This window comes from Bos indicus x Bos taurus, chromosome 25, assembly GCF_003369695.1.
Source record: "Bos indicus x Bos taurus breed Angus x Brahman F1 hybrid chromosome 25, Bos_hybrid_MaternalHap_v2.0, whole genome shotgun sequence".
In the NCBI taxonomy this organism is placed as follows: Eukaryota; Metazoa; Chordata; class Mammalia; order Artiodactyla; family Bovidae; genus Bos; species Bos indicus x Bos taurus.
In genome coordinates, this window is record NC_040100.1 from 25,811,576 (window position 1) to 25,839,446 (window position 27,871).

At 47.1% G+C, this 27,871-nt stretch overlaps 1 protein-coding gene across 1 annotated transcript; it reads left to right on the forward strand.

The window, feature by feature from the left end:
- CLEC19A (C-type lectin domain containing 19A) lies at window positions 1-27,469 on the forward strand. Its single transcript, XM_027528186.1, has 5 exons — window positions 1-88; window positions 13,855-14,020; window positions 20,736-20,829; window positions 25,806-25,938; window positions 27,283-27,469. The coding sequence occupies exons 1-5, from the start codon at window positions 1-3 to the stop codon at window positions 27,360-27,362; spliced, it is 561 nt and encodes a 186-aa protein (XP_027383987.1). The 3' UTR covers window positions 27,363-27,469.
- Window positions 27,470-27,871: the final 402 nt, after the last annotated feature.

Sequence of the window (27,871 nt, forward strand, 5' to 3'; positions counted from 1 at the left end):
ATGCAGAAGTGGGGCCTATGGACTGTGGCCGTCTTGACCCTTCTCTCTGTGCAGGCCTTTCCGCAGACGGACATCAACATCAGCCCAGGTGAGTACTGGGGCCAGGGCAGGGAGCAGGTGGAGAGGAGGACATCTGCAAATACTTGAGTTGTCACTGAGGCCTCACTGACTAGGCTGCAGGCCTGCCTGACCCAAGGAATATTGGGGGGCCAAGCCGAGCTTCCTGACAGCCCCCCTCGAGCTCCTCTCCCTCCAGCCGATGGACATTGTCCTAGGGCCAGACCCAAAGAGACCTGGTGAAAAAGCCCAGCATTGCATCTTGAAAACTGTGTGACCTGGCACAAGTTTCTTGACCTCTCTGAGCCTCGGTTGCCTTTAGAAAACAGTGGTCACAATGGCCCCTTCTGGGGCTACTGTGCAAGGAAGATGAGATAATGTGAGGAAAATGCCTGACACTATAAGAAGATCTAAAAATGATGTTTTTGTTAGGGATTTGGCATCTGAGCTGCCCACCCTCACCTTGGCTGTGATAGCTGTTCCCAGGGAGCTTTCAGACTTGCTGCTGTGCCATAGCGTTGGTAACACAGGAGGACACAGGGGTCCCTCTAGTGACCTCCCTGGCGCCTGGCCTAGTGACACTCAGCTCTGCAAATTTTCTGGATCCCCTGGAATTGGGACCCATCAGACACAGGCATGTGGCCTCCCAGTGTCCCACTTGAAGGACACTGGGCTTCAACTCAATAGGGAGGTCAGGGTGCTGACTCTGGGGTAGGAAGAGTCCTGAGTCCTTTAATCCCTTCAAGGCAGAGGATCTTGCCTGTCACCTCTACCAGGAGGGTGCTTTCCAAACATTGTTTTAAAACTATTAATAATACCAATAACAACAACTGATACTTGTGTAGCCCTCCCTATATGCCAGGCACTGTTTTAAGCACTTTTTATATATGGAATTATTTAATCCTCACAATAACTCTATGGCATAGATACTATTTCTGTCCTATTAAAATAGAACTAATACTGTAATAAAACATCCGTAAGATCCCCATAAGACCATATTACTGAGCTGTTACAGTGTTGGGGTGAAACTAAATAGAAGGGTGATGGGATTACCAGATAGATACCTGATGTCCAGGTAAACTTGAATTTTAGGTAAACAATAAATCACTTTTTAATATGTCTCAAATATTGCATGGGACATATCTTATGCTAAAAATTACTTGTTTATCTGAAATTCAAATTCTACTGGGCATTTTTTAATCTAGCAACCCTAGTGATGAAGGATGTAAAGCGTGGTCAGTTCATTTGGGCAAGCATCAGGGGCTCTGGTCTGCCATAAACTCTCTGAGTGTTTGTATTAGTCAGCTCAGGCTGCCATAACGAAATACCACAGACTGGGTGGCTTCAACTACAAGAAGCATTCTGGAAGCTTCGTGTCTGAGATCAAGATGCCACCTGATCTGTTACCTCGAGAGGGCCTTCTTCCTGGCTTGCAAGTGGCCACATGGTAGAGAGACAGAGAGTGCTCTAGTCTCTCTTCCTCTTCTTATAAGGCCACTAATCCCATCATGGGGACCCCAGGACTCTATCTAACCTTCATCATCTTCCAAAGGCTCCACCTGCAAACACCATCACACTGCGGGTTGGGGCTTTGACATGGGAATTTGGGAGGGCATGCAGACATTCAGTCCATAATGGTGTCTTTGCATCCTTGTTCTTGTGCCTCAACTTTCTCATCTGAGCAATGGGTGAACAGGAGGGAAATTGGACAGAATATCTTCAAAGGATATTTGTGTGTTCCAAGATCTTGCCTTTCTGCCCAGCAGTAAATGCAAAGGCCTGAGGCTGAGTCTGAGAGTGGGAGCAACTAGGGAAGTCCTCTCTCACTAGTTTGCCCGTGGGACCTTTCTCAGAGCTTCAAGTTTCCTCCTCTGGAAAGTGGAGATAATAATGGTTTTAGAGAATCTTCAAGGAGATCATGCAAGTGAAGAACTTAGCACATAGTAAGCACTTGAAAAATGGCTTTTACCTTATTACTTCTGCCACTGTGGTTGTTGATGTTATGATAGAATTGGCCAAAAGACACAGTTTTCTGCTGTGACAGAAATGCCTTCAAAAAGGCACTTCCAGACATCTAGCCCCATGCCTCAGTCCCATTGTACTGATAGGGAGACTGAGATCCCTGCCAACCCAGCAACTTTGGAGACCTCAGAGTTAGAGTTGGAAGGATGGGTCCCAGAAGTCCACTCAGCCTGATCCTTCCACATTACAGTTGTACATACTGAGGCCTATGGAAGCCAAATAATCTGGCCAAGGTCATCATCCATCCAGCCCAGCGGAAAGCCCAATTCAAGCCTGAGTGGACAAATCCACTAGAGCAAAGTGATTTTGGAAGAGAATGTGTGAGCTAAGTGTTTGGGTGTGTAAGTGTGAGTGTGTGTGTGTGTTGATGTGGGACTAGAGAGCACTTAGCTGGGGTCTTGGTGAACCCATGCAGACCATGAAGGTGGGCACACAGCCAAAACCCGTCCTTAATGAGAGTGGGCCTGGTTCGTCTTCTTCTCCTGCACCCCTAACCTTTAGGTGTAAAATTCCCCCTTAATCCCACTGCTCTGGATCTTTCATGAACATGCAAATATATGCAAATTGTACAACTCAGCCATACCCCTAGATCTGCTTTGGAAACAAACCTTTAGACCAGTGGTCCCCAATCTTTTTGGCACCAGGGACCAGTTTCCTGGAAGACAGTTTTCCCATGGACTAGTGGTGAGGCAGCGTTGGGGAGGGGTAGGATGGTTCCCATAAGGGGCGCGCAAACTTAGATCCTTCACAGACAGAGTTGGGTTTGTGCTTATATAAGGATCTAATGTCGCCGCTGATCTGACCGGAGGTGGAGCTCAAGTGGTGTGAGTGATGGGGAGCGGCTGTAAATAGATGAAGCTTTGCTCACTCACCCACCGCTCACCTACTGCTGTGCAGCCTGGTTCTTAACAAGCCACAGGCTGGTTCTGGTCCATAGTCTAGGGGTTGGGGACCCCTGCTCCCTGCTTTAGACAATTCTGAGAGACTTGGGAGGATTTAGCCAGACTAGATCCTTTTCCTAAAACCTTTCTCAGAACCTGGCTTTGATCACCTTATGTGGATTCACAAATAATAAGTGCTTAAAAGAGGGCCTGCTGCTGCTGCTAAGTCACTTCAGTTGTGTCCGACTCTGTGCGACCCCATAGACGGGAGCCCACCAGGCTCCCCCGTCCCTGGGATTCTCCAGGCAAGAACACTGGAGTGGCTTGCCATTTCCTTCTCCAATGCATGAAAGTGAAAAGTGAAAGTGAAGTCACTCAGTTGTGTCCGACTCTGAGCAACCCCATGAACTGCAGCCTACCAGGCTCCTCTGTCCATGGGATTTTCCAGGTAATTTTACTGGAGTGGGGTTCCATTGCCTTCTCCAAAAAGAGGGCCTGGCACCTGGTAAAGTCTACCAAAACATTTGCTATTATGATTCTTCAACCATAACCATCAAAATCTTCCTTTCCTTGGCTCATGAGCCAAGAACTTTTCCCAGCAAAGGAAATTCTAACAAAGTGTTTTGATGCTCAGAGCCTGCTCCTACAGGGCTGCAGGGTTGGGGAGGGAGAATCAGTTATGTTCTGTAGCCTCTTCCTCTCCCCACCAAAAAGCTGGCACTGTGGAATAGTGTTTGGGTGTGTAAGTGTGAGTGTGTGTGCTGATGTGGAACTAGAGAGCGCTTAGCTGGGGTCTTGGTGAGCCTGTGCAGACCATGAAGGTGGGCACACAGCCAAAACACAGTCCTTATTGACAGTGGGCCTGGTTCGTCTTCTTTTCCTGCACCAGGAATATTCCCAGCTCCAGGAATATTCCAGGGCTGAGGCTGTTTCTGCTGTAATAATATCTCATGTTTACTAGAATGCCTACGATGAGTCAGACACTGGCTTACCTGTGAAGTAGACACTATCATCATGCCCATTTTACAGAGAAGAAAACTGAGGCACAAAGAGTTGAGTTTCTAAGTAGAGTAATCTAACTCCAGAGTCTAAGCTCTGAGGCTGGCACACAGAGGCTTGGGCAACAGAGAGTCCCTGCTTCCCAGAGTACATCCCTCTGCACCCTCTAGCCTGGACCATAGAGTTGGATCCTAGAGTGCCCCCCGACCTGGACATGCTAGCCTATTCCCTGTCCCCCGTCTATGGTCACAGAGCCCTCTACACACTTCTAGAATGTCCCTTAGCATGTAAGGACTCATGGCGAGGTGTGCCATGTGTTCCTGCCTCGAGACTGTGACTTGAGGGCACAGACCTCAAGCCAAATAAGCACCCAGGAAATGAATTATTTGCTTGATTATGATGCTCTTAGTCAGCTCAGGCTGCTATCACAAAATATTGGGCTGGCCAAAAAGTTCATTCATGTTTTTCCATAAGACATTTTGGAAAAACCCAAAGGAACTTTTTGGCAACCTAGTACCATAGACTGGGAGGCTTAACACTCCAGAATTTATTTCTCACAGTTCTAAAGTCTGGGAACTCTGAAACTGAGGTGCTGACCAATTCAGTTCCTGGTGAGAGCTCTTCTCCTATCTTGCAAATGGCCACAGAGAGGAGAGCTCTGTCTCTTCTCTTCTCATAAGGGCACTAACCCCATCACAGGGGTCCACCCTTATGACATCTTATGACCCTAATTTCTTCCTGGAGGCCTCCATCTCCAAATACCATCACATTAGGGGGTAGGATTTCAACATATGAACCTGAGGGTCGGGTGCAAACATTCAATCCATTACACTGTTAAATTTGGTGTTTAATATGTTTGTCTTACAAATGAGAAAACAAGACCAAAAAAAGATATTTCCTGTAGGCACTGGAGTGCTTCAGACCTGAGTTTCATCCTGACACTGCTACTTTTTAGCAGTGGGGGCTTAACCTCTTTGAGCCTCAGTTTCTGCATCTGTAAAGGGAGGATGATACAGATACCCACCCCCAGTTTGGTCTCAACAGGTATACTTAGCATGCAATGAATGGCCACCCTTATGAGCAAAATAAAAAACCACCCAGTGCTGTCTCCTCTGTATCATATGGCCACAAGAGCAGCCCTGGAGAAAGGAAAGCAATGCTCAGGCATGAGAGGCCTGGGGCCAGTAGTTCTGCACACCACAGCCAGGACTCAGTGGGAAGGCCCCCTAGGGGTGGGGTGTATGGACCAGGGAGGTGCTGAAGGTGACTGAGCTCTCCCAAGGGCCAGCTTCCCAGACACTGGGAGACACTTCTGACCCCCTGGGACATCTGGGGCCCAGTAGTGATGTGGAGGGGGGCAAATGTAGCCCCCAGAGCCCCCTTCTCTCCCGGCTGGCTCCCAAGGCTGATCTGGGTAGCAGGCAGCAGGGTAGTGTGTTTGTGGGAGGCTGGATTGGGGCCAGGGGAGCGAACAGCCAGATAGTGTGGGAAGGTGACAATTTATTCTTTTAAAAAAGAGAGCTTAAAAAAATGAGCCCCAAACTCTGCTGGCGTGTCCTCTTTCCTTAACAAGCTCAAAGCTTCCAAAAGCTTTGACTCCCACCCCAGCTGGGAGACCTTGGGGGCCTTCGGTGCTGCTAATTGAGGTAAAATACCATGTAGTTTGGCCTCTTGGTTTCCAGAGCAACAAGCCTCTTTGTGCATCCCGCCCCCACATCCAACCCCCTCCCCCCCACCCCATCACCTCCAGCTTCATCCCTCTCTCAAATTCCCAGCCAGGCTGAATCATTTGCAATTCTCCAAATGCCCCCTTCTCTCTCATACCTCTGGGCCTTTGCACATACTATGCCCTCCACTTGGAACTCTTCTGACTCTTCCTCATCCTTCAGGTCTCAGTAGGGGTCTCACATCACCCCCTCCAGGAAGCTCTCTGGGTTTCTAAATCTGGGTTATGTACCACTTTCAGGTGATCCTGTATCCTGTATAATGGGTGTTATACACCCTGCATTTTCCCCATCCAGGAAGGGGACTCACTCTGGTGTCATTGTAATCACCAGTGGGCACCATGCAGGCAGGGTGGGGATGACACCCAGTTCAACTCGGGAGAGAAAAGGGGCAAACAATTGACAAATTTCTGAAATTATTTGGAGCTGCTCCCTCAAGTTTTTGCCTGTACAACACAAAGCCATATTGCTGCTGCTGCTGCTGCTAAGTCGCTTCAGTTGTGTCCAACTCTGTGATCCCATAGATGGCAGCCCACCAGGCTCCCCCATCCCTGGGATTCTCCAGGCAAGAACACTGGAGTGGCTTACCATTTCCTTCTCCAATGCATGAAAGTGAAAAGTGAAAGTGAAGTCGCTCAGTCGTGTCCGACTCTTAGCGACCTCATGGACTGCAGCCCACCAGGCTCCTCCATCCATGGGATTTTCCAGGCAAGAGTACTGGAGTGGGGTGCCATTGCCTTCTCTGAAAGCCATATTAACTATGTATTAATGACATTTTATTTCTGTGTTTATTTTTCTTAAGGTCAGTCTCCATAGAGTGTAAGATCCATGAGGCCAGAGGTTACCTCTATATAATATGCCACAGTATATCCAGTACATACCAACTACTGAGACCAAATAGGTGCTCAAATAAGACTTTCTGAACAAATAAGGGAATGAATGAATGACCAGACCATCAGGCTTGAGACAGGGCAATAGGCTTCAATATAGCAGGAATCTCTAAATTAGGTCTGGAGCCATGCAGGTCTTCCACTTGGGTGCTGTGTGATCTCAGGCAAGTCATTCAAACTCTGTGCTTTGGTTTCTTCATCTATAAAGGTGGGAGGTGGGGGGGGGGTGGGAATCATGATACCTACCTTATAAGATGTGGGAAGATGAAATGAATTGTTATGCACAAAATACCTGACACATCGCGTGGCTCAGGTGGAAGCTCAGTAGGGTGGGCCCTGGTCATTATGTTGCCATCACTCCCTGTCAAGCTGTAAAGCTATAGACATCTCTTTACAAAGGAGACACAGCTTAGCCAAGGCTACTTTGAGCTGCAGGTTGATGAAAGTCCTCTGAAACCCTTCTAATGATTGTTTCTAAAATCCCAGAGGTAAAGGAAGTGGGGGGGTGGGCAGAGCGGTGGGATGCCAGGCAGGGTGGAGTTCATTACCATTCCAGTGCAGGCAAGCGGCTCATTTGTGTCTCCCAGGTCCTCCCAATTAAAGGCCTGTGCCTGCCCAGGTGGAAAGGGGATTAATTGAGCAGTGACCTGTCACAGCCCCATTTTCTGGTAGGTTTCACCCCAGGCATCCATAACCACCACTTGCTCAGTGGAGAAAATCAAAGGGACCAGGAGTGGGGAGGAGGGCGGGAAGGTGGGGGCTGAGGCTCTCCATTGCTAACAGCTCCCTGGTGAGGCGGATACCCCTTGTCCAGCAGCCACTGTGCTAAACAATATGGAAAACTGGGGTCAGTCAGTGCCCTCAGTGCTCAGCTGGAAAAGTCCAGGCACACCATCCTAGAGTCAAGATAGACCAGTTTGGAGGCATCAGGACACATGGGTGGTGCCCATACCCTTCTCACCACTGCCCGCCCCCCCAAAGGGACAGTTGACCCAAAGGAGCAGTGTTTGATTCCCTGGCATGCGTTTAGTCATCCAAAACTAGTTACCTCCTATGTGCCAAGCACCAGGGAGAGGGATGACCACAGAAGACCTTGAGCAGGGAGAGGCCAGACTGAACAAGAATTGATGGGGACATGTGAACGGTGGGTGCAGGGGCTCTAGGGGCTCTCAGAGAAACTCCTACCTCGTCTTCCCTAAAGAAGCCACCGCACAGCCAAGACTCAAGGAAGAAACTCAGATCGGCTGAAGACAGGCCAAGGCAAGTATCTGCAGAGCTGAACACACAAGAGCTGAAGCAAATCTGGAACATGTTGTGAGGGATGGGATAAGCTGCAGGGGTAGGAGGGAGCGCTGTTCCCAAAGGCGACGGGCACTCCTGGAGGGTGTCTATGAGGACCAGCTCAGGGTGTTGGAAGGATCTCTCTGGATCTACAAGGTGAGATGAGGCAGAAAGAACAGCCAAGAGACAATTGAGGAAGTTTCTGTGAGAGACTATGGGGAAGGAAGAATGTGGAAGGGAGAGACACAGACAGAGAGAAGGAGGGAAGGAGAAGGAGGAGGGAGGAAGACAGGAAAGAAGGAAGGAAGGAAGAAAAAGGAGAGAGAGAAAGGAATTGGAGAGGTACTGGGAGGTGGAATAAACAAGACTTAAAAACTGATTGGATACGAGGAAAGGGAAAGAGAAGAGGTAAAGATGATTTGGGGAAGATATCCAACAATGCCAGACAGTTCTGGCCAGTTCCAGCCAATTGTTGTCAGTTTGTCTAATCAAAAGTGTGTGTGTATAGGACTTGCCTGGGAGTCCAGTGGTTAAGACTCCTTGCTTCCGCTGAGGAGGCAAGGGTTCAATGCCTGGTCAGGAACTAAGATCCTACATGCCACGCAGTGAGGCCAAAAATAATAGGGGGAGACTCTGTGTGTGTGTGTGTGTGTGTGTGTGTGTGTGTGTATGTGTATACACATCACCATGCATTTTTCTAGAGAAAGAAAGGAACAATTGCTTTAATCAAGATAGTGATAGTATTTGATATCAAAGATAGTTGATATCAAATAAAACACAAGGGTAGAGTGAATATATAGGGTTTCCTAGGCTGGATCTGGGAACAGGTAAAGAAAAAACTGGTGAAATCTGAATAAAACCTGTAGTTTAGTGAAGAGTGCATGCGTGTTAAGTTGCTTCAGTCGCATCTGACTCTGTCACCCCAGGGACTGTAGTCCGCCAGGTTCCTCTGTCCCTGGAATTCTCCAGGCAAGAGTACTGGAGCCGGTGGCCAGTGCCCTCCTCCAAGGGCTCCGCTCCACCCAGGGGTCGAACCCTAGTCTCTTATGTCTCCTGCATTGGCAGCCAGGTTCTTTACCACTAGCACCACCTGGGAAGAGTACGTATCTATACTAATTTCTTAGTTGTGACAAATGTACCTTGGAAATGTTAAGATGGTAACATTAGGAGAAACTGAATGAAGTATATTCAAGGGCTCTGTATACCATTTTTGCAACTTATCTGTAAAGCTAAATTTATTCCAAAATTAAAAGTTGTGGGTTTTTTTTTTAATGAAGGAAAAGAAAAGAGAGGACAATGAGGGTGGAAACTTCCAGATCAGACCTTATGGTAAATTGGACAGCAGAAAATGGCTCCACTATAGACATCTAGATATGCGGATAAACTTTACAAACATCCACTGAAAAGTAAGCTGGGCTTCCAGGAAAGTGTTTGGGGTGCCCAGGGGCAGGAAACGAAAGAAAGAAACCAAAGCACTGGGCACATGCGCAGCAGCACTCCGGGTGCGGAGTCAGCCTTCCTAATACCTAGGCTAGGGTTTTACATCCACCCAGGGCGGAGGGATGACGGCTGAGCCATTTAAAGCAGAACATTGAGAGAGGCATCCCCTCATAGGGCAGACAGAAGGTAAAAAGTTCCACCTTCTGGGGAAGATTACACCGGATGCTGCTGCTGCTGCTGCTAAGTCGCTTCAGTCGTGTCCGACTCTGTGCGACCCCATAGACGGCAGCCCACCAGGCTCCCCCGTTCCTGGGATTCTCCAGGCAAGAACACTGGAGTGGGTTGCCATTTCCTTCTCCAATGCATGAAAGTGAAAAGTGAGAGGGAAGTCTCTCAGTCATGTCCAACTCTTAGCGACCCCATGGACTGCAGCCTACCAGGCTCCTCTGTCCGTGGGATTCGCCAAGCAAGAGTACTGGAGTGGGTCCCATAGCGGGCAATCCTGCCGTGGGAGAGATGACAAAGAAGTTTGTCTGCTTTATCTCAGACTCGGGATGAAAAGCAAGGCTTGCCCTCTGCACCATCCTTCCATGAAGTCTGTACTGTTAAATTTAACCACAGTATTCTGGCCGCGGGGCTTTTAAGCCACGGGTTTGTGACAGTTTTACATTTTAACTCTAAAATTAGAGAACGAACCCGAACTCTACTTCTAATTGAACTCTACTTCTAACCAGTTTTCTGGTGCATTTCTGTTGAAGAAACTACAGATGGGCTGAGGAGTGTGAACATTTGCTGTGATGTTTTGTGTTGTGGCTCCGTGGGGTTATTTTACATTTTGGAATTCGGCTTTCCATCTAGGGCAGGAATTCTGTTGACGTTTTGTTGTTGGTTTTGGGTTTTTTTTAATGTTTGTTTATTTATTTGACTGCCCCAGCTCTTAGTTGCAGCACGAAAGGTCTTTGCTCTTGTTTGCGTCATGCAGGATATTTAGTTGCGGCAAGTAGGGATTGAACCCAGGCTTCCTGTATTGGGAGTGTGGACCACCCCTGGACCACCAGGAAGTCCCCCTATTGACATTTCGGGTGAGAAAATGCTTTGTTTTGGGGGCTGTCCTGGGCATTGTAGGATGTTTAGCAGCATTTCTGGCCTCTACCCATTGGATACCAATAGGCCCACCACCAAGAATGTCTCTGGGCATTGCTTCCTGTCCCCTGGGAATTGAAATCACCCTGGTTGAGAACCACTGCTCCAGGAGATCAAATAAGGGGTGGGGGTTGGGGGCTGGGATGTGCCGCTTTCAGATTTAGAACTGGGACAGTCCTGGGCAAACTGGGATGGTTATATCCTTTACTTCCATCTCTAGTATGAATACTTAGGATGTAAAATAATTGTAGGGTGGGTGAGAGTGGGGAAAGTCATTTAGCATCAGCAAATATCGTCTTGGGCCAGTTGTTCCAGCCAGCTCCTGCACAGACATGGCCAAGTGCTCACCAGTGTGTGTCCTTGGTTATAAGTGATGGGTGAATAGCAGATGGAAATGACTTGCTGCTTCTCATTCATGCAACAGGGCTGCTGCCGCTGCTGCTAAAGGGGGAAGTGCTCCAAAAGGTAGCCCCTGAGAGAGGCTGATTCAGCTGCCTCTCTCTGTGAGGAAGGCACTGGCAAAGTCCCCACAGGGAGCTCAGCAACATCCAGCCTCACAAGGGGTCCTTCAGCCCTCTCAGCATCGAGGCAATGTCCTTCTAGACCAGTGCTCTCAACTGAGAAGGGAGGAGACCGAGGTCCAGAGAGGAGCAGGGAAGAGCCAGGGGTACTGAGCCCACTAAGTCCATAACTCCCTTTGCATATAAGGGAGGGTTAAGAGAGCAGATTTTGGATCAGCTGACCCCAGTTTGGATACTGGCACTCTTTGAAAGACGATTGGCCAGGACTGGCGGGGGAGGGGTGGGACAAGCCAGGATTGACCAGTACAGCAGCCTGGGATGAGGGGAGGGCTGGTTCTGGTCAAACAGAAAAGCCCAGTGGTTTTCATCAGGGACAGATAGCCCCCAGCTGAAAGCTGCCGCTCAGTCATGTCCACCTCTTTGCGACCCCATGGACTATAGCCCATCAGGCTCCTCCATCCATGGGATTTTCCAGGCAAGAATACTGGAGTGGGTTGCCATTTCCTTCTCCAGGGGATCTTCCTGACCCAGGGATTGAACTTGGGTCTCCTGAATTGCGGGCATACTCTTTACTGTCTGAGCCACCAGGGAAACTCAGCTCTGTTGATTAAAGCAACTGTCCGTTTCCTTCCCCGAAAAATTCATAGAGTTGTACGTGTACATATACTGCTTGTGCTCACGAGCCTCAGTCGTGTCCAACTCTCTGTGACCCCACGGACTGTAGCCCACCAGGCTCCTCTGTCCTTGGGATTTCCCAGGCAAGACTACTGGATTGGCTTGCCATTTCCTTCTCGGGGGGATCTTCCCCACCCAGGGATCAAACCTGCATCTCCTGCATTGGCAGGCGAGTTCTTTACCACTGAGCCACCAGGGAAGCCCCAGCAAATCTTTGGCACATCATAAATGCTCAGTAAACGAAGTCCATTACTTCCTTATTCATGAGCCCAGCCCACTAACAGAGTGGTTTTGAAGGCAAAGATCCACACCCTGGGCACCTCAAGAGGTGCCAGCCTGACCGCTGAGAAGGAAAGGAAGGTGCCAGCATTATATGGCATTGAGACGCAGAGCTGGGGCTGGGACCCAGGCTTCTGGGCCCCAGTCTAACAATTTCACCACTGCCTAGTACCTGCTCTCACAGATGAGCCACACATCCAAGTTCCAGGCAGATTCTCAGCATGCCTTTCTCCCCGGCTTGGTCTTCTTCAATCGTGGCTCCCCAGAGGGGCTGAGACTTTGGAGAACTTTACTGTCCCCTTTCAGAATTAAGAACACATCCTGAACCCCAGTAGTCATAGGCTAAATATATAAATAGTCTTGGCTGCTGTTTGTCATTAAACATGTAGGGAAATATCCACTTTCGCCAAAGAGCCCAGAATTGCAGATTGAAATAAGATACCATTTTTTTGCCTATAAAATTTGCAAAGAGTGCCATTAAAGTGGGAACAGTGCCGGCAAGGGCGCAATGAGGTGGGCATTCTCAGACATCACCGTGGGAGTAGAAATTGCTTTCAGGAGGCAATTTAGCAAATTGTATCAAAGCCTTAAAAATCTCTCCCCAGAAAATCAGAAATGTTGCAAAAGCTTTGTAGACAAGGCTGTTCATCTCAGCACTTTGTCTAATTGTTTCTTTTAAAAAGAGGAAACAATCTAATTAGACCAAAATAGGGGAATGATTAAATAAACTTGGGGGGGGGGGGGTTGGACACTCAGGGGAGTATTCAAGAGCTGTTTGAAACAATGTTTACAGAAATTTATAATGATATGAGGGAAAATGTTTATACTCTAATTTTTAGAAATCAGAATACAGATAGGGGTTTATGGACAATATAATCACAATTGCATTTTAAAAAATCACTGCCTTCAACATGACAAGAAGAAAAACACTCTAAGGCAGTAACGTTTTCCAAGGATTCTATCAGATCAGATCAGTCGCTCAGTCGTGTCCGACTCTTTGCGACCCCAAGAATCACAGCACGCCAGGCCTCCCTGTCCATCACCAACTCCCGGAGTTCACCCAGACTCACATCCATCGAGTCAGTGATGCCATCCAGCCATCTCATCCTCTGTTGTCCCCTTCTCCTCCTGCCCCCAATCCCTCCCAGCATCAGAGTCTTTTCCAATGAGTCAACTCTTTGCATGAGGTGGCCAAAGTACTGGAGTTTCAGCTTTAGCATCATTCCTTCCAAAAAAATCCCAGGGCTGATTTCCTGCAGAATGGACTGGTTGGATGTCCTTGCAGTCCAAGGGACTCTCAAGAGTCTTCTCCAACACCACAGTTCAAAACCATCAATTCTTCAGCACTCAGCCTTCTTCACAGTCCAACTCTCACATCCATACATGACCACAGGAAAAACCATAGCCTTGACTAGACGAACCTTTGTTGGCAAAGTAATGTCTCTGCTTTTGAATATGCTATCTAGGTTGGTCATAACTTTCCTTCCAAGGAGTAAGTGTCTTTTAATTTCATGGCTGCAGTCACCATCTGCAGTGATTTTGGAGCCCATAAAAATAAAGTCTGACACTGTTTCCACTGTTTCCCCATCTATTTCCCATAAAGTGATGGGACCGGATGCCATGATCTTTGTTTTCTGAATGTTAAGCTTTAAGCCAACTTTTTCACTCTCCACTTTCACTTTCATCAAGGGGCTTTTTAGTTCTTCTTCACTTTCTGCCATAAGGGTGGTGTCATCTGCATATCTGAGGTTATTGATATTTCTCCCGGCAATCTTGATTCTATAATGAGTACATATTGCCTTTATTATTTTGTAAATTTTATGCCTGTGTTAATCATACTGGGATCACTTTTTACTTTTATACTTTAAAAGATGTCATAAGCCATAGCATCAATGTTTGCATGGCCAGCCTTCTTCCCAGTCCGTTTTCTCTCTGTCCCCAGCCATGCCAGAGCTGCCCCAGGCTTCCCTGTGCCCACTGTTCTGGATGGAGTTCAAAGGCCACTGCTACAGATTTTTCCCTCTCAATAAGACCTGGGCTGAGGCTGACTTCTACTGCTCGGAGTTCTCCATCGGCAGGAAGTCTGCCAAACTGGCCTCCATCCACAGGTGAGTGGACTCCTCTGTCCTTTGTAGCCCAGTCAAGCACCCCCTTGGAAAGGTATGTAGAGAATGGTGTCTTCCACTGGTATTTCTCTTTGGTAATTTCAGCTGTTACTGTCATTGAAACTGGCCTTGGCAGTAGAGGACAAAGCATTTAGCAAGGGTTGCAAACAGCAGGCTGGAAAGTCCGTTTTTATAAGTGCCAAACTTATGCCATGCCTTTTTCAGTATCACAGCGGGGTTGAACCAATGAAACAATCCATATAACATACATGTAAATAGCATAACATAAAGCATAATAACTGATGTTTATTTCCTAAGATTTGGGCTTTCCAGGAGGCACTAGTGGTAAAGAACCTGCCTGCCAAAGCAGGAGACACAAGAGATCCAGGTTTGATCCCTGGGTTGAGAAGATCCCCTGGCACCCCACTCCAGCATTCTTGCCTGGAGAATCCCATGGACAGAGGAGCCTGGCAGGCTACAGTCCATGGGGTTGCAAAGAGTCAGACGCAACTGAAGTGACTTAGCATGCATGCTAAGCATCAAGTGCCTGTAAACCATATTAGGTTGGTACCCTCATGTCACAGATAGGAACCTAAGGCTCCAAGAAGGTATCTTGCTATGAAATCGTGGAGCCAGGATTTGAACCTGAGCAGCTGGGTTCCATAGCCCACCCACCAAGCCTCCTTCAACATTCCTCCATGCCTCCCAAGCCCCAGCCACACTGACCATCTTGACATTCTCCAGTGTGGTCTAGCCCATTTACTCCTGCATATTTGCACATTCTGTTACCCCCACTGGGAACTCCCATCCCTGTCTTCTCCAGGTAGACTCTTCCTTAACCTTCCAGACTCAGCTCTGCCATCTCTGCACTGAAGTCACCCCAGACTTGGTAGCAACTGACTACGCACATCCACCTGCCCAGGAGCCCTTTCTTCATCACTTTCATGACTTCTTTTCACATATGACTTCCTTGCTGATTTGTGGGTTCTTTGAAGACAGATGTGATGCGTTCCATTGCCACAGCTACAAATTTACAATCTTGCCTGATTTTCCAAGAATCTCCAAGCCTTGAAATTAGAACCCTGGTTGATTCTTTAGGCTTGCCGAATTTTGTTACAAACAGGGAAGGGGTCCTCAATCTTAGTTTAAAAAAAAAAAAAAAAACACCTCTTGAATACTCACATTGATTCATCTAGCAGTGTATCCACTATATCCTTGGTGGTGCTGAAGAATATAGTGAGGCAATCAACATCTGACCAGGAAAACAGAAACCTCTATGAACATTTAACATGGAGTTTCATATATTCGCAAGTGATAGACTCTGAGAACTTAAAGACAAAGTAGTTTTTCTAAAGATTCACACCAGCAGGAAGCTAGCTCTACCCCTAACTGGAGGGCAGTTCAGTCCTATGCGAGCTGGAGCTGCAGAAACCAGGCAGCCCCTGACAGCACCTTCCCAGGCAGAGAGGGAACGAATCACCCTGGCTTCTCTCTCCCTCCCAGCTTCCATCAGTGCCTCCCCTTGCATGGAGGGCAGCTGATGTGGAAGCCTGAGCAAGGCAGTGTTCAGAGTCAAATCTCCTGTGATACAGAGTCCAGCGCAGTGTATGACTGGCATGTATAAAGATGGATAAAATCAATTCCCAAAAACTCAGTCCATGGGGTCGCGAAGAGTCGGACATGACTGAGCGACTTCACTTTCACTTTTCACTTTCATGCATTGGAGAAGGAAATGGCAACCCACTCCAGTGTTCTTGCCTGGAGAATCCCAGGGACGGGGGAGCCTGGTGGGCTGCTGTCTATGGAGTCGCACAGAGTCGGACACGACTGAAGCGACTTAGCAGCAGTAGCAGCAGAGGAAAATTAAATATATGTAATAAAGAGGAAATTTAAAGGTGATTCCACATGATTTCCCTCTGGTCCACAGGAAGGACAGCCCAGCCTGCCCCATGGAGCCCTTGGTTTAATAGGCACTAGGATTCCAGGTAGATTTGGGGTTTTCCAACAGCCCCTGACTCAAATTCTGTTCTTTTCTGCCTCAACTTGCCTCCTTTCTCTCTTCTCAACGCCTGACATCCTTCTTTTTTTTCTCTTGTATAAATGTTCCCCAAATGTTATGCTAGCATGTCCTCTCTTATACAGGTAGTTTTCCACTCTGGCATATGATACTTTGTTGAAAACATGTAGAAAAGTTGAATTTGCACAACACATTCATCTGTTATAAACCAAGTTCAGTTCCCATAAAGCTAGACAATATTATAAAATCTCTAATTACATCTTGTCTCTGAGACACAATCCAATTCTCTAATTCTGGCATTTTTTTTCATGCTTTGTAATTTTGTTCTTTTCCTTCACAATTAAACACACAATCAATTTATGTTCATGGAGCATCTAATTAAAGTTTAAGTTTCTCATCCTTTCAGCTTACCTAATAATTTCCATTTTTGCTTCAAGTGACAGTTGAATTGAATTAAGTTCATTTGATTTTCGCTCCTTATTACTTAACAGTAGCACCTCGGGCATTTCTATCTCCCAGTTATTTTGACCACATATGAGGAAAATACAATCAAATATTGAAATTGTTTTCCAAGCAGGTGCCATTGAACAAAAGTGGCTGTCATTTCAGTCACTCAGTTGTGTCTGACTCTTTGTGACCCCATGAACCACAGCACGCCAGGCCTCCTGTCCATCACCAACTCCTGGAGTTTACCCAAACTCATGTCCATTGAGTCGGTGATGCCATCCAACCATCTCATCCTCTGTCATCCCCTTCTCCTCCTGCCTTCAATCTTTCCCAACATCAGGGTCTTTTCAAATGAATTAGCTCTTCACATCAGGTGGCCAAAATGTTGGAGTTTCAGCTTCAACATCAGTCCTTGCAATGAACACCCAGGACAGATTTCCTTTAGGATGGACTGGTTGAATCTCTTTGCAGTCCAAGGGACTCTCAAGAATCTTCTCCAACACCACAGTTCAAAAGCATCAATTTTTTGGCGCTCAGCTTTCCTTATAGTCCAACTCTCACATCCATACATGACTACTGGAAAAACCACAGCCTTGACTAGACGGACCTTTGTTGACAAAGTAATGTCTCTGCTTTTGAATATTCTGTCTAGGTTGGTCATAACTTTGCTTCCAAGGAGTAAGCGTCTTTTAATTTCATGGCTGCAATCACCATCTACAGTGATTTTGGAGCCCCCCAAAATAGTCTGACACTGTTTCCACTGTTTCCCCATCTATTTCCCATGAAGTGATGGGACCGGACACCATGATCTTCGTTTTCTGAATGTTGAGCTCTAAGCCAACTTTTTCACTCTCCTCTTTCACTTTCATCAAGAGGCTCTTTAGTTCTTCTTCACCTTCTGCTGTAAGGGTGGTGTCATCTGCATATCTGAGGTTATTGATATTTCTCCTGGCAATCTTGATTCCAGCTTGTGCTTTGTCCAGCCCAGTGTTGGATCCGTCCAGCCAGCCCAGGTGGATCTAGTGCCATTTTAATGGCAGGGCAGCCATTCCCCTAGATGGCCGCTTACCGTGCATGTTCAGCAGTTAATCTAGGACACTGTGAACTGTGCATGAGAGGGGAACATGGGGATGCCAGTGCTTCGCTGGATAGGACGAACAGCAAAGACACATTGGACTGAAGAATACTTTGTCCCCCCCCACCAAATCATACCACTCTAATGTTAGACAAAACATGTGGTCTTGGAACATCAACACTCAACAGAGATTGGTGATGGTGTGAGATAAGATGCCATATAGAAATAAGGTGTGAGATTGGTCCATGTGGTCCTCGCAGCCCATTTGGAGAGAAGAGACCTTGAGAAATGGCCTCCCAGGTGGCACTAGTGGTAAAGAAGCCGCCTGCCAATGCAGGGGACATAAGAGGCACGGGTTCGATCCCTGCTTTGGGAAGATCCCCTGGAGGAAGGCATGACAACCCACTCCAGTATTCTTGCCTGGAGAATCCTATGGACTGAAGAGCCTGGCAGGTCCACAGTGTCACAAAGAGTCAGACAGGACTGGAGTGACTTAGCATGCACACACAACCTCAAGAAGCAGAAAACTAAGCCAACCAGCCCAGCCTGGGGAGCATGGAAACTTTCTGCTACAGGTGTTCAAGGATTATACAGAGGGTGCTCACAGAATGTTTCCTGGAAGAACTAGTCCTGAATCAGGATCTTGAAGGTTTGGGAAGCTTAGGGGATGGGGACAGCAGATGTTATAAAGGAGGAAATTAAGAGGGCTTTAGAGTTAGGCGGCCATAGGCTAGTCCCCACTCCACCACTTCCTACCTGGTGATCTTACCCAATCACATAAACTCTCCGAGTCAGAATCCTCAGTTGGGAAACATCAATAGTTACACTGAGCTTTTAAGATTGAGGATTTTAGAGGAGATAATGGATCTGAAGTTCTTGCACAAGCACTCAGGTAATACAATGCTTCATAGTGAGAGTTGTTAATTATTTTTATTAATTGTAATTATGGGCTACCCTGGTGGCTCAGAAACAAAAGCAATGCGGGAGACCCGGGTTCGATCCCTGGGTCGGGAAGATCCCCTGGAGAAGGACATGGCAACCCCACTCCAGTATTCCTGCCTGGAGAATCCCATGGACGGAGGAGCCTGGTGGGCTATATATATAGTCCATGGGGTCACAGAGAGTCGGACACAACTGAGTGACTTCACTTTCACTTAATCATGGGTGTATCAAGAGGTCAGCACTTACTTAGTGTGCCCACATCAGATCTTCTTTCTGAGGGCAAGTAAGCCTTGCCTCACCTGCCATCTTTCCTCTCCACTGCTTCTAATAATATCTATCTTGGTCCATTTAGGCTGCTGTTACAAAAATATCACAGACCGGGTTGCTGATAAACAACAGAAATGTGTTTCTCACAGTTCTGGAGCCCAAGATCAGAGCGCCTTGTGCTGTCAAGTTCTGGTGAGGGCTCACTCCCCAATTTGCAGATGGTCATCTTCACGCTGCAAGCTCACAAGGCAGAAGGGGCAAGGATGCTCTCTAGGGCCTCTTTTATAAGGGCACTAATCCCATTCATGAGGGCTTCACCCTCATGAACTAATCATGTCCCAAGGGCCCCACCTCTTAATACAGTGACATCAGGAGTTAGCATTTCAATATATGAGTTTGGAGGAGGGGCACATTCGATTTATAACAATTTTGATTAGCAACTACTAGTATGAGACTGCCTAGAACACTGTGTTGAGAAAGATTCTGAGAACTAGAATTCTGAGTGCTTCTGGGATGGATTTCCACAAACACATAATTAAGGAGAGTTATTATGTGTGCTTAGGGCTTCCTTTATAGCTCAGTCAGTAAAGAGTCTGCCTGCAATGCAGGAGACCTGGGTTTAATTCCTGGGTCAGGAAGATCCCCTGGAGAAGGAAATGGCAACCCACTCCAGTATTCTTGCCTGGAGAATCCCATGGACAGAGGAGCCTGGCAGGCTACAGTCTATGGGGTTGCAAGATTCAGACATGACTAAGCACACACAGCACAGCATTATGTGTGCTTTGACTTGCTACCAACACCTTAAGCAAAATGAAATTGATGGGCAGGTGTTCTAGACAAGGTGGCAGCCTATAGAGAGTGGTCACTTAGAAGAAGCCATTAGGAGCAGATGTAATCTGTTGCAACGTAAAGGATACCTCAACATAATCCTGTTTTGAAAGGAGTCATGGATTGAGTGTTTTTTTAGTCAGCACAGACTACTTCCAGGGTCCTCCACCAATTTCTTTTGTTAGGTAAATTACTTTATAAGCTCTTTGAAATAGGAGGTGAGAATTTCACCAATGCTTTCTGCTGTGTTTTAAATGTTTTGGTCCCTACAAGATTCATATGTTGAAATTCTAATGCCCCATGTGATGGTGTTAGAAAGTGGGGCCTTTGGGAGATGCTTAAGCTCTGAGGGTGATGCCCTCATGAATAGGATTAGTGCCTTTATAAAAAGAAGCTCCACAGAGCTCCCCTGTCCCCTGCTGCCATGTGAGGGCACAGCAAGAAGTATGCACCCAGAAGGTCCACTCACCTGGCCATGCTGGCACCCTGATCTTGCATTTCCCAGCCTCCAGAACTGTGAGAAATAAATTCCTATAGTTTATAAACCACCCAGACCATGGTATTTTGTTGTAGCAGCCTGAATGGCCTAAGACACCTGTTGAAGAGGGTGGATAGTTAATTGCAGGATTTGGTTTTGCTGAGTCGACTATGCAAGTTCAAGCTTCTAGCTGAATTTTTCAGCAAACCCAAAGATTTTGAAGACGTTCTGTGAGAAAAAGAATTAGGAGAGAGGAGGCTATGTAAGGACTGGCACTGTATGGGGGGCTTTTGAGAAAGAGCAAGAACATTCAGTGGAGATTTTTGTTATTTGGTATGTGCAATACAATGTCAACTCCTTTTTTTGTCTCTTCAATATAATCCACCTTATTTACTAGTGTTTTTGAGATAGACTTAAATTTATAGGCTGAATAACAGTGCTGAGTCCTGCTTTGCACTAGCATGGAAAAAACGCAGAAATGCCCCTGACAGGACAGCCCACGTGGGTGCCCTAGTTAAAAAAGAAAAAGGAGAAAAGCCAGATTGCATCACATCCTCTATTTACTTTGATCCAGGAGGGTTAACAAAGGCTGCTGTCAATTTGCAACTCAATCCTGCGCCAAGAGGCAACGAGTAACATGCACCTGGGTTTCTTACCTTTGCAGCTGGGAGGAGAATGTCTTTGTGTACGACCTTGTGAACAGCTGTGTTCCTGGGATCCCAGCTGACATCTGGACAGGGCTTCATGATCACAGGCAGGTGAGGAAGTGCTGGCCATCAGGCCCTCTTGGGAGCTCCAGCCAAGATTCCACTTTGATTTAACCAGCTTTTCATGTGGAACCTACGTGCCTGGTCCCTGCCACATGCCCTGCATACAGAGAAATCAGACACCAAGACACCCCAGTTAGAATACGATAAGCGTTGTGAAAGAGAGGAGGATGGAAACGTATCAGATGGGCAGTGATGGGCTACATTTAGGTTTGGATTCTCAAAAAAACAGACACAAAAACTTGATTAGATGGGTAAGAGCCTTTTGAGGGAAAATATCTGCAAAGGAGAAAAAGAAGACAGGTATGTGGCAGGAGGGAAAACCTTCAGCCCATGATGAGCCCTGTGAAAGGAGATGGGGGAGGGCGGGATGGGGAGAGCCTCAGATTGCAGAACACTCTGGAAAGTCTTGGCTAAGCCAATGGGATGTCCCCTGGCAGAGGATGCCCATCCCAGGACTCCCACTTGGGCAGGAGTGGGCCAGCACTAATACCTGTGATCATGAAGGAAGCATGTTCTCCCTGTGAATGCAGTGCTGGGTCCAAGGAGCTGTCACTCAGTCATGCTCCCCCAACAGGTCCTCCTGAAGGAGCTCTGAGCAGGGCACATCTACAGCTGCCGCAGCCTCCCTAAATAAGAAACATTTAAGCTAATGTCCAGTGGACAAATAGGAGTCAGTCAGAGGAAGAACATTCCAGGCAGAGAGCACAGCATGGGCAAAGGTCTTGAGGTGGGAGAGTCACAGCACAATCAAGGACACTAAAGACCAGTGTGTCTGGGAGGCAGTGGGGCAGGAGTAGGTGGAATGATGATGGGAGAACAAGGCCAAAGAGGGCTGGCTTGGGCCAGCTCACATACCTGGCACTATCACAGCAGACTCCCCCTGGAGATTTTGTCTGCTGACTTACCCCGGGCAAGCTGCATCCTGAGCATCTCTCCTATATGTACACCTCCAAACCTGCCTCGGAGCACTGCAGGGAATAGGATTCCACTTCCAGCACCTGTTCTACCATTTAGTTTATGGTAGCTGACTCTGGTGGAGAAGGCAATGGCAACCCACTCCAGTACTCTTGCCTGGAAAAGCCCATGGACAGAGGAGCCTGGTGGGCTGCAGTCCATGGGGTCGCTAAGAGTTGGACACGACTGGGCGACTTCACTTTCACTTTTCACTTTCATGCATTGGAGAAGGAAATGGCAAGCCACTCCAGTGTTCTTGCCTGGAGAATCCCAGGGACGGGGGAGCCTGGTGGGCTGCGGTCTGTGGGGTCGCACAGAGTCGGACATGACTGAAGCGACTAAGCAGCAGCAGCAGCAGCAGCTGACTCTGGCAGAGAAGGCAATGGCACCCCACTCCAGTACTCTTGCCTGAAAAATCCCATGGATGGAGGAGCCTGGTAGGCTGCAGTCCATGGGGTCGCTAAGAGTTGGACACGACTGGGCGACTTCACTTTCACTTTTCACTTCCACTTTTCACTTTCATGCACTGGAGGAGGAAATGGCAAGCCACTCCAGTGTTCTTGCCTGGAGAATCCCAGGGACGGGGGAGCCTGGTGGGCTGCTGTCTATGGAGTCGCACAGAGTTGGACATGACTGAAGCGACTTAGCAGCAGCAGCAGCAGCAGCAGACTCTGGGGCCTTCCCAGGTGGCGCTAGTGGTAAAGAACCCACCTGCCAATGCAGGAGATGTAAGAGACATGGGTTCAATCCCTGGATTGGGAAGATCCCCTGGAGGAGGGCATGGCCACCCACTCCAGTATTATTGCCTGGAGAATCCCATGGACAGAGGAGCCTGGTGAGTTACAGTCCATAGCGTCACAAAGAGTCAGACACGACTGAAGCAGCTTAGCACACACACACAGGTGACTTTGAGAGAATTTTTTTTTTTTACATCTCTGGGCTTCAGTTTTCTCAGCTATGAAATGGAGTGATAATAACAGTGCCTGGTTGTACAAAGTAAATGGGCCAATATATGTCAAAGATTTAGCCTGTGCTTGACACAAGCTCTCTTGACACAAGAGCTCATTTAGGGTGGTCGAACTTGCTATCAGTGAGCAGAAGTAACAATAGTGGCCAGGCTCAGTAAAGATAGTTTAACAATCAGTAGAATTGACCTGGCAAGAACTTGTATAGAAGTTGTAAATTAAAAAAAGAACCAAAATGTCCCATTATAATAGTAATTTTAAAGTTGGCTTATGAATACAGTTAGAGTTAAGGAACTTGTATTACAAGACTTAAGAATAATAACAAGTGAGACAGTAAAAGGACTTGCTTTTATATTTTTCTTTTCAGTCCTAGGCACTACATGCAAGGCACTAGTTAAGTCTCTTAGTGCTTTTAACCTCATTCAGTTCTCATAATAATTCTCTGAGGGAGATATTCAGTCCATTTTACAGGTGTGGAAACTGAGGCTCAGAGAAGTTAAGTAAGTTGGCTAGATTGCAGCGTTAGGAAGTGAGAGGAGCTGGAATCCCAGGCTCTGGTCTCTCTCCCAGAAGGTGTGTGCAATTTCCATCATACAACGTGGCTTCCATAATCACTGATGCGTCAGGAGAGACTCTTCTAAAAACTTAAATAAATGGAGAAATGACTTTTGTTCCGGGGCATTGCAAAGAAGTCATTCTTTCCACAGTTAATTTGCACATTTATTGCAACACCAATCAGATTCCCAACAGGACTTTTCTTGTAATTGGTCAGAGTGGTTCCACAGCAGGCAAGAAAAATACACACTGTTTGGACAGATAGAAAAAATGATGAAGGATGATTTCCATTCACTGGTAGAAAAAAATTTTTAATGTAATAGTTAGGGTCTTGAGCGGAGAAGGCAATGGCGCCCCACTCCAGTACTCTTGCCTGGAAAATCCATGGATGGAGGAGCCTGGTAGGCTGCAGTCCATGGGGTCGATAAGAGTCGGACACGACTGAGAGACTTCCCTTTCACTTTTCACTTTCATGCATTGGAGAAGGAAATGGCAACCCACTCCAGTGTTCTTGCCTGGAGAATCCCAGGGACGGGGGAGCCTGGTAGGCTACTGTCTATGGGGTCACACAGAGTCGGCCACGACTGAAGTGACTTAGCATAGCATAGCATAGGGTCTTGAGTACTGGAGTCAGATAACCCGGGTTTAAATCCTGGCACTAATGCTTTATTAACTATGTGAATTTGGGTAGACTAAGTCCCAGTTTTTTCATCTGTAAAATGGAGATGACAATTTCTGCTTTGCAGGATGGTGAGGACAAAATGCCCACCTGTCATGATATATAATAAGCCCTCAACAAACAACAGCTAGTAATATTACCAGCCAGAGCTGGAACCAAACTCAGGCTTGACTGCTCATTGTTCAAAAGACAGTGTTTGATGCCAGTCAGAATGGCTGCAATCCAAAAGTCTACAAGCAATAAATGCTGGAGAAGTGTGGAGAAAAGGGAACCCTCTTACACTGTTGGTGGGAATGCAAACTAGTACAGCCACTATGGAGAACATTATGGAGATTCCTTAAAAAACTGGAAATAGAACTGCCTTATGATCCAGCAATCCCACTGCTGGGCATACACACTGAGGAAACTAGAATTGAAAGAGACACGTGTACCCCAATGTTCATCGAAGCACTGTTTATAATAGCCAGGACATGGAAGCAACCTAGATGTCCATCAGCAGATGAATGGATAAGAAAGCTGTGGTACATATACACAATGGAATATTACTCAGCCATTAAAAAGAATACATTTGAATCAGTTCTAATAAGGTGGATGAAACTGGAGCCTATTATACAGAGTGAAGTAAGCCAGAAAGAAAAACACCAATACAGTATACTAACTCATATATATGGAATTTAGAAAGATGGTAACAATAACCCTGTATATGAGACAGCAAAAGAGACACTGATGTATAGAACAGTCTTTTGGACTCTGTGGGAGAGGGAGAGGGTGGGATGATTTGGGAGAATGGCATTGAAATATGTATAATATCATATATGAAACGAGTCGCCAGTCCAGGTTCGATGCACGATACAGGATGCTTGGGGCTGGTGCACTGGGACGACCCAGAGGGATGGTATGGGAAGGGAGGATGGAGGAGGGTTCAGGATGGGGAACATGTGTATACCTGTGGTGGATTCATTTCGATATTTGCAAAACCAATACAATATTGTAAAGTTTAAAAATAAAATAAAATTTAAAAAAAAATTGAAACCCTGAAAATAAAAAAAAGGACAGTGTTGGAGAGACAGGGTTGGTGGGATAAGAAAGATGCTGTATTTTGAAAACCTGGGGAGATGGCGGATGGGTCCCCCAAACTGTCTCCCAGTTGCTGGTTAGGAGGCAAAGGTTTCAAAGGGGAGTTTCAGGAGTGCACAGGCAGGGGGCTGCATGCAGAACAGCACAAGCAGCTCCCACAGTCATCATGAAACTTGTCACGCAGTGGTCAGATCAGCATCATCTTGATCCTTCAACTCCAGGATCAGTTTGTCCTCGTTTCCTTGAAGCCAGTTCTGGGTACTGTGCTAGCCATAGATCCAGTACTGCACAGGATGGAGAAGCTTGTCAGAGTTTCAGTCTGGTCATCATGCAGTCAGCTTTTCCCCTCTTGTGCCAATTACAGTAGTTGCAAAACAACTCAGGAATGTGCATTGGACATTGTCATCTATATCTTCAGGGAGGAACTAAAGATTCTGTGATTCCAGTGTCCTAATCATTAACTGTTTGAACCCTGCTTTTCTGTGACTCACGAGAGGCCTGGGAGACTACAGCTTTTCTACAAGCAAGAGGCAGGGGACATGGAGGGGCTTTTGTGCCCACATGGTTTCACCATTACCAGTTATGGTGGTAATAATAGTATATCAGATAAAAGTGAGGGCTTCTGCACTGTTAGGTATGAAGGCATTAGATGTTACTCCAAGCTGGACGTGGCCTGAATGCCTGATCTTTCTCTCCTTGGCTTGCTTCCTTGCCTCTGGATGCGACCCCCCCAGGAAGGGAAGTTTGAATGGACAGACGGCTCACCCTATGACTACAGCTACTGGGATGGGAGCCAGCCGGATGACGGCGTCCATGCAGACCCAGAAGAGGAGGACTGCGTGCAGATATGGTACCGGCCCACCAGCGGTGGGTGCCCCTGAGACCAGGGTTCTTGCTGTTCTTGCTGGGAGGCACCAGGGGTGGTCAAGGCACTGTGAGTTAAACACCTTGGAGAGTGGCCAGAGGTCCCTTGTGGGTGTTAGGGACATGGCCATTCTCTGTGGTGGATGCATTTTAAATAATATTTAATGGCATGCTGTTGACATGCAAACTGTGATTTGGATGAAAAGACATTAGAGACAGAAGCATGAAAAGAAAGAAAGCAAGAAACTTGCACAGAGACCAAAGGATGGTGCTTTTATGTCAGCTCACCAACGCACTAAATGTGGCTTGCGCTCATGGACATTAGAACAAACAGAAGCCAGGAAGAGGGCGCAGGCTCAGTAGTGAAAAGAGTGCCCAGTCAGGCTGAAGTCCCGGCCATGTTGCGTTCTAACTCTGTGTCCTTGAGGCAATAGCTTATTCTCTCTGAGATTCGCTTTCCTTGTCTATAAAATGTATTTAATCATCGGTCCTACCCCCAGGGCTCTTCTGAGCACTGAAGGAGATACAGCTGATACGCCCAGTGGCAAGAGCATAGACTGTGGGGTTGAATGTCCTTGTCTGAACCCCAGCTCCACCGCTTATAAATTGGGTAGCCAACTTCTTGGTGCCTCAGATTCTTCATCCATAAAATGGGGCTGCTGCTGCTAAGTCGCTTCAGTCGTGTCCGACTTTGTGCGACCCCATAGACGGCAGCCCACCAGGCTCCCCCGTCCCTGGGGTTCTCCGGGCTAGTGACACCTAATTCACAGGGTTGATGGGAAGGAAAAAGAAGATAAGGGACATAAAGCGACTACAGTGGTTTGCATGTGCTGTTAGCAGTCATCACCATCATCGTGAACATCGTCACTGCTCATACGAATTCGAGAAATAAAAATTATTAATATTTCCACTTTATAGATGAAGAAACTGAGGCTCAGAGAAATTAAGTGATTTGTTTGAGTTTTCACAGCAAGCAACTTGTGGAGCTGGGTTTCGATATCTACTCCAGATCCATACACTGAACTGCTCCTTTTTCTTCTTCTGATTAGGGGAGGGAGGCATGGAACAGCAAATTGCTCTTCTGGGAGCCGTCTGGGAGCCTGGGAGTCAGAGCTGGGTCAAGCCTCTGAGTGAGGCTTGTCCTGCCTCTCCACAATACCAAATCAACACTAGCCCTATTAGGAGAAAGTAAGGCTGGACAGCAGCCGCATCAAGCATCAGCAAGAAAGGGTTGCCAGTGTAGACACCAGGCTTATTGGAGAGGACTTTTACTTTGGTGGGATGGTGGGGTCACTTTTACTGTGGTAGGTGTACCTTCACACAGAGTCTCTGCTTTTTCTGCCACAGCTCTGAGGTCATGGAATGATAACACCTGCAACCGGAAGTTCCCTTTTGTCTGCAAGATCGCAGCTCTGACTATTCACTGATCCATTCTCACCCTCACGGCACGAGCCCAACTCCAGCATGGACTTGTAGCTGTACCTGATGTAAAGTCGACGCTCAATAAATGTCCAACACACAGTGGAGACAAATATCCCAGACAGAGATTTTCTACAAGCAAATCTTAAGATACAATGTAATCAGTTGGTCACCAGTGACAGGAAACCCAACTCAGACTGGCCTGATACATGAAGGATGGTCGATTTATTGGTACAAGTAATAAAAGCCCAGGGGTTGTTCTAGATTCAGAGTTGAATCTCACTGCCCTGACTTCGGGCACACGCCCATTCTTTTTTTTTTTTTTTAATTTTTAATTTAATAATTTTAAAACATGTGTTCCCTATCCTGAACCCTCCTCCCTCCTCCCTCCCCATACCATCCCTCTGGGTCGTCCCAGTGCACCAGCCCCAAGCATCCAGCATCGTGCATTGAACCTGGACTGGCATCTCGTTTCATACATGACATTTCACATGTTTCAATGCCATTCTCCCAAATC

Coding starts and splice junctions, on each gene's coding strand:
- CLEC19A (XM_027528186.1), top strand. CDS start 1: ATGCAGAAGTGGGGCCTATGGACTGTGGCCGTCTTGACCCTTCTCTCT. Junction 89..13,854: donor GGACATCAACATCAGCCCAG/GTGAGTACTGGG, acceptor CTCTGTCCCCAG/CCATGCCAGAGCTGCCCCAG. Junction 20,830..25,805: donor GGCTTCATGATCACAGGCAG/GTGAGGAAGTGC, acceptor CGACCCCCCCAG/GAAGGGAAGTTTGAATGGAC.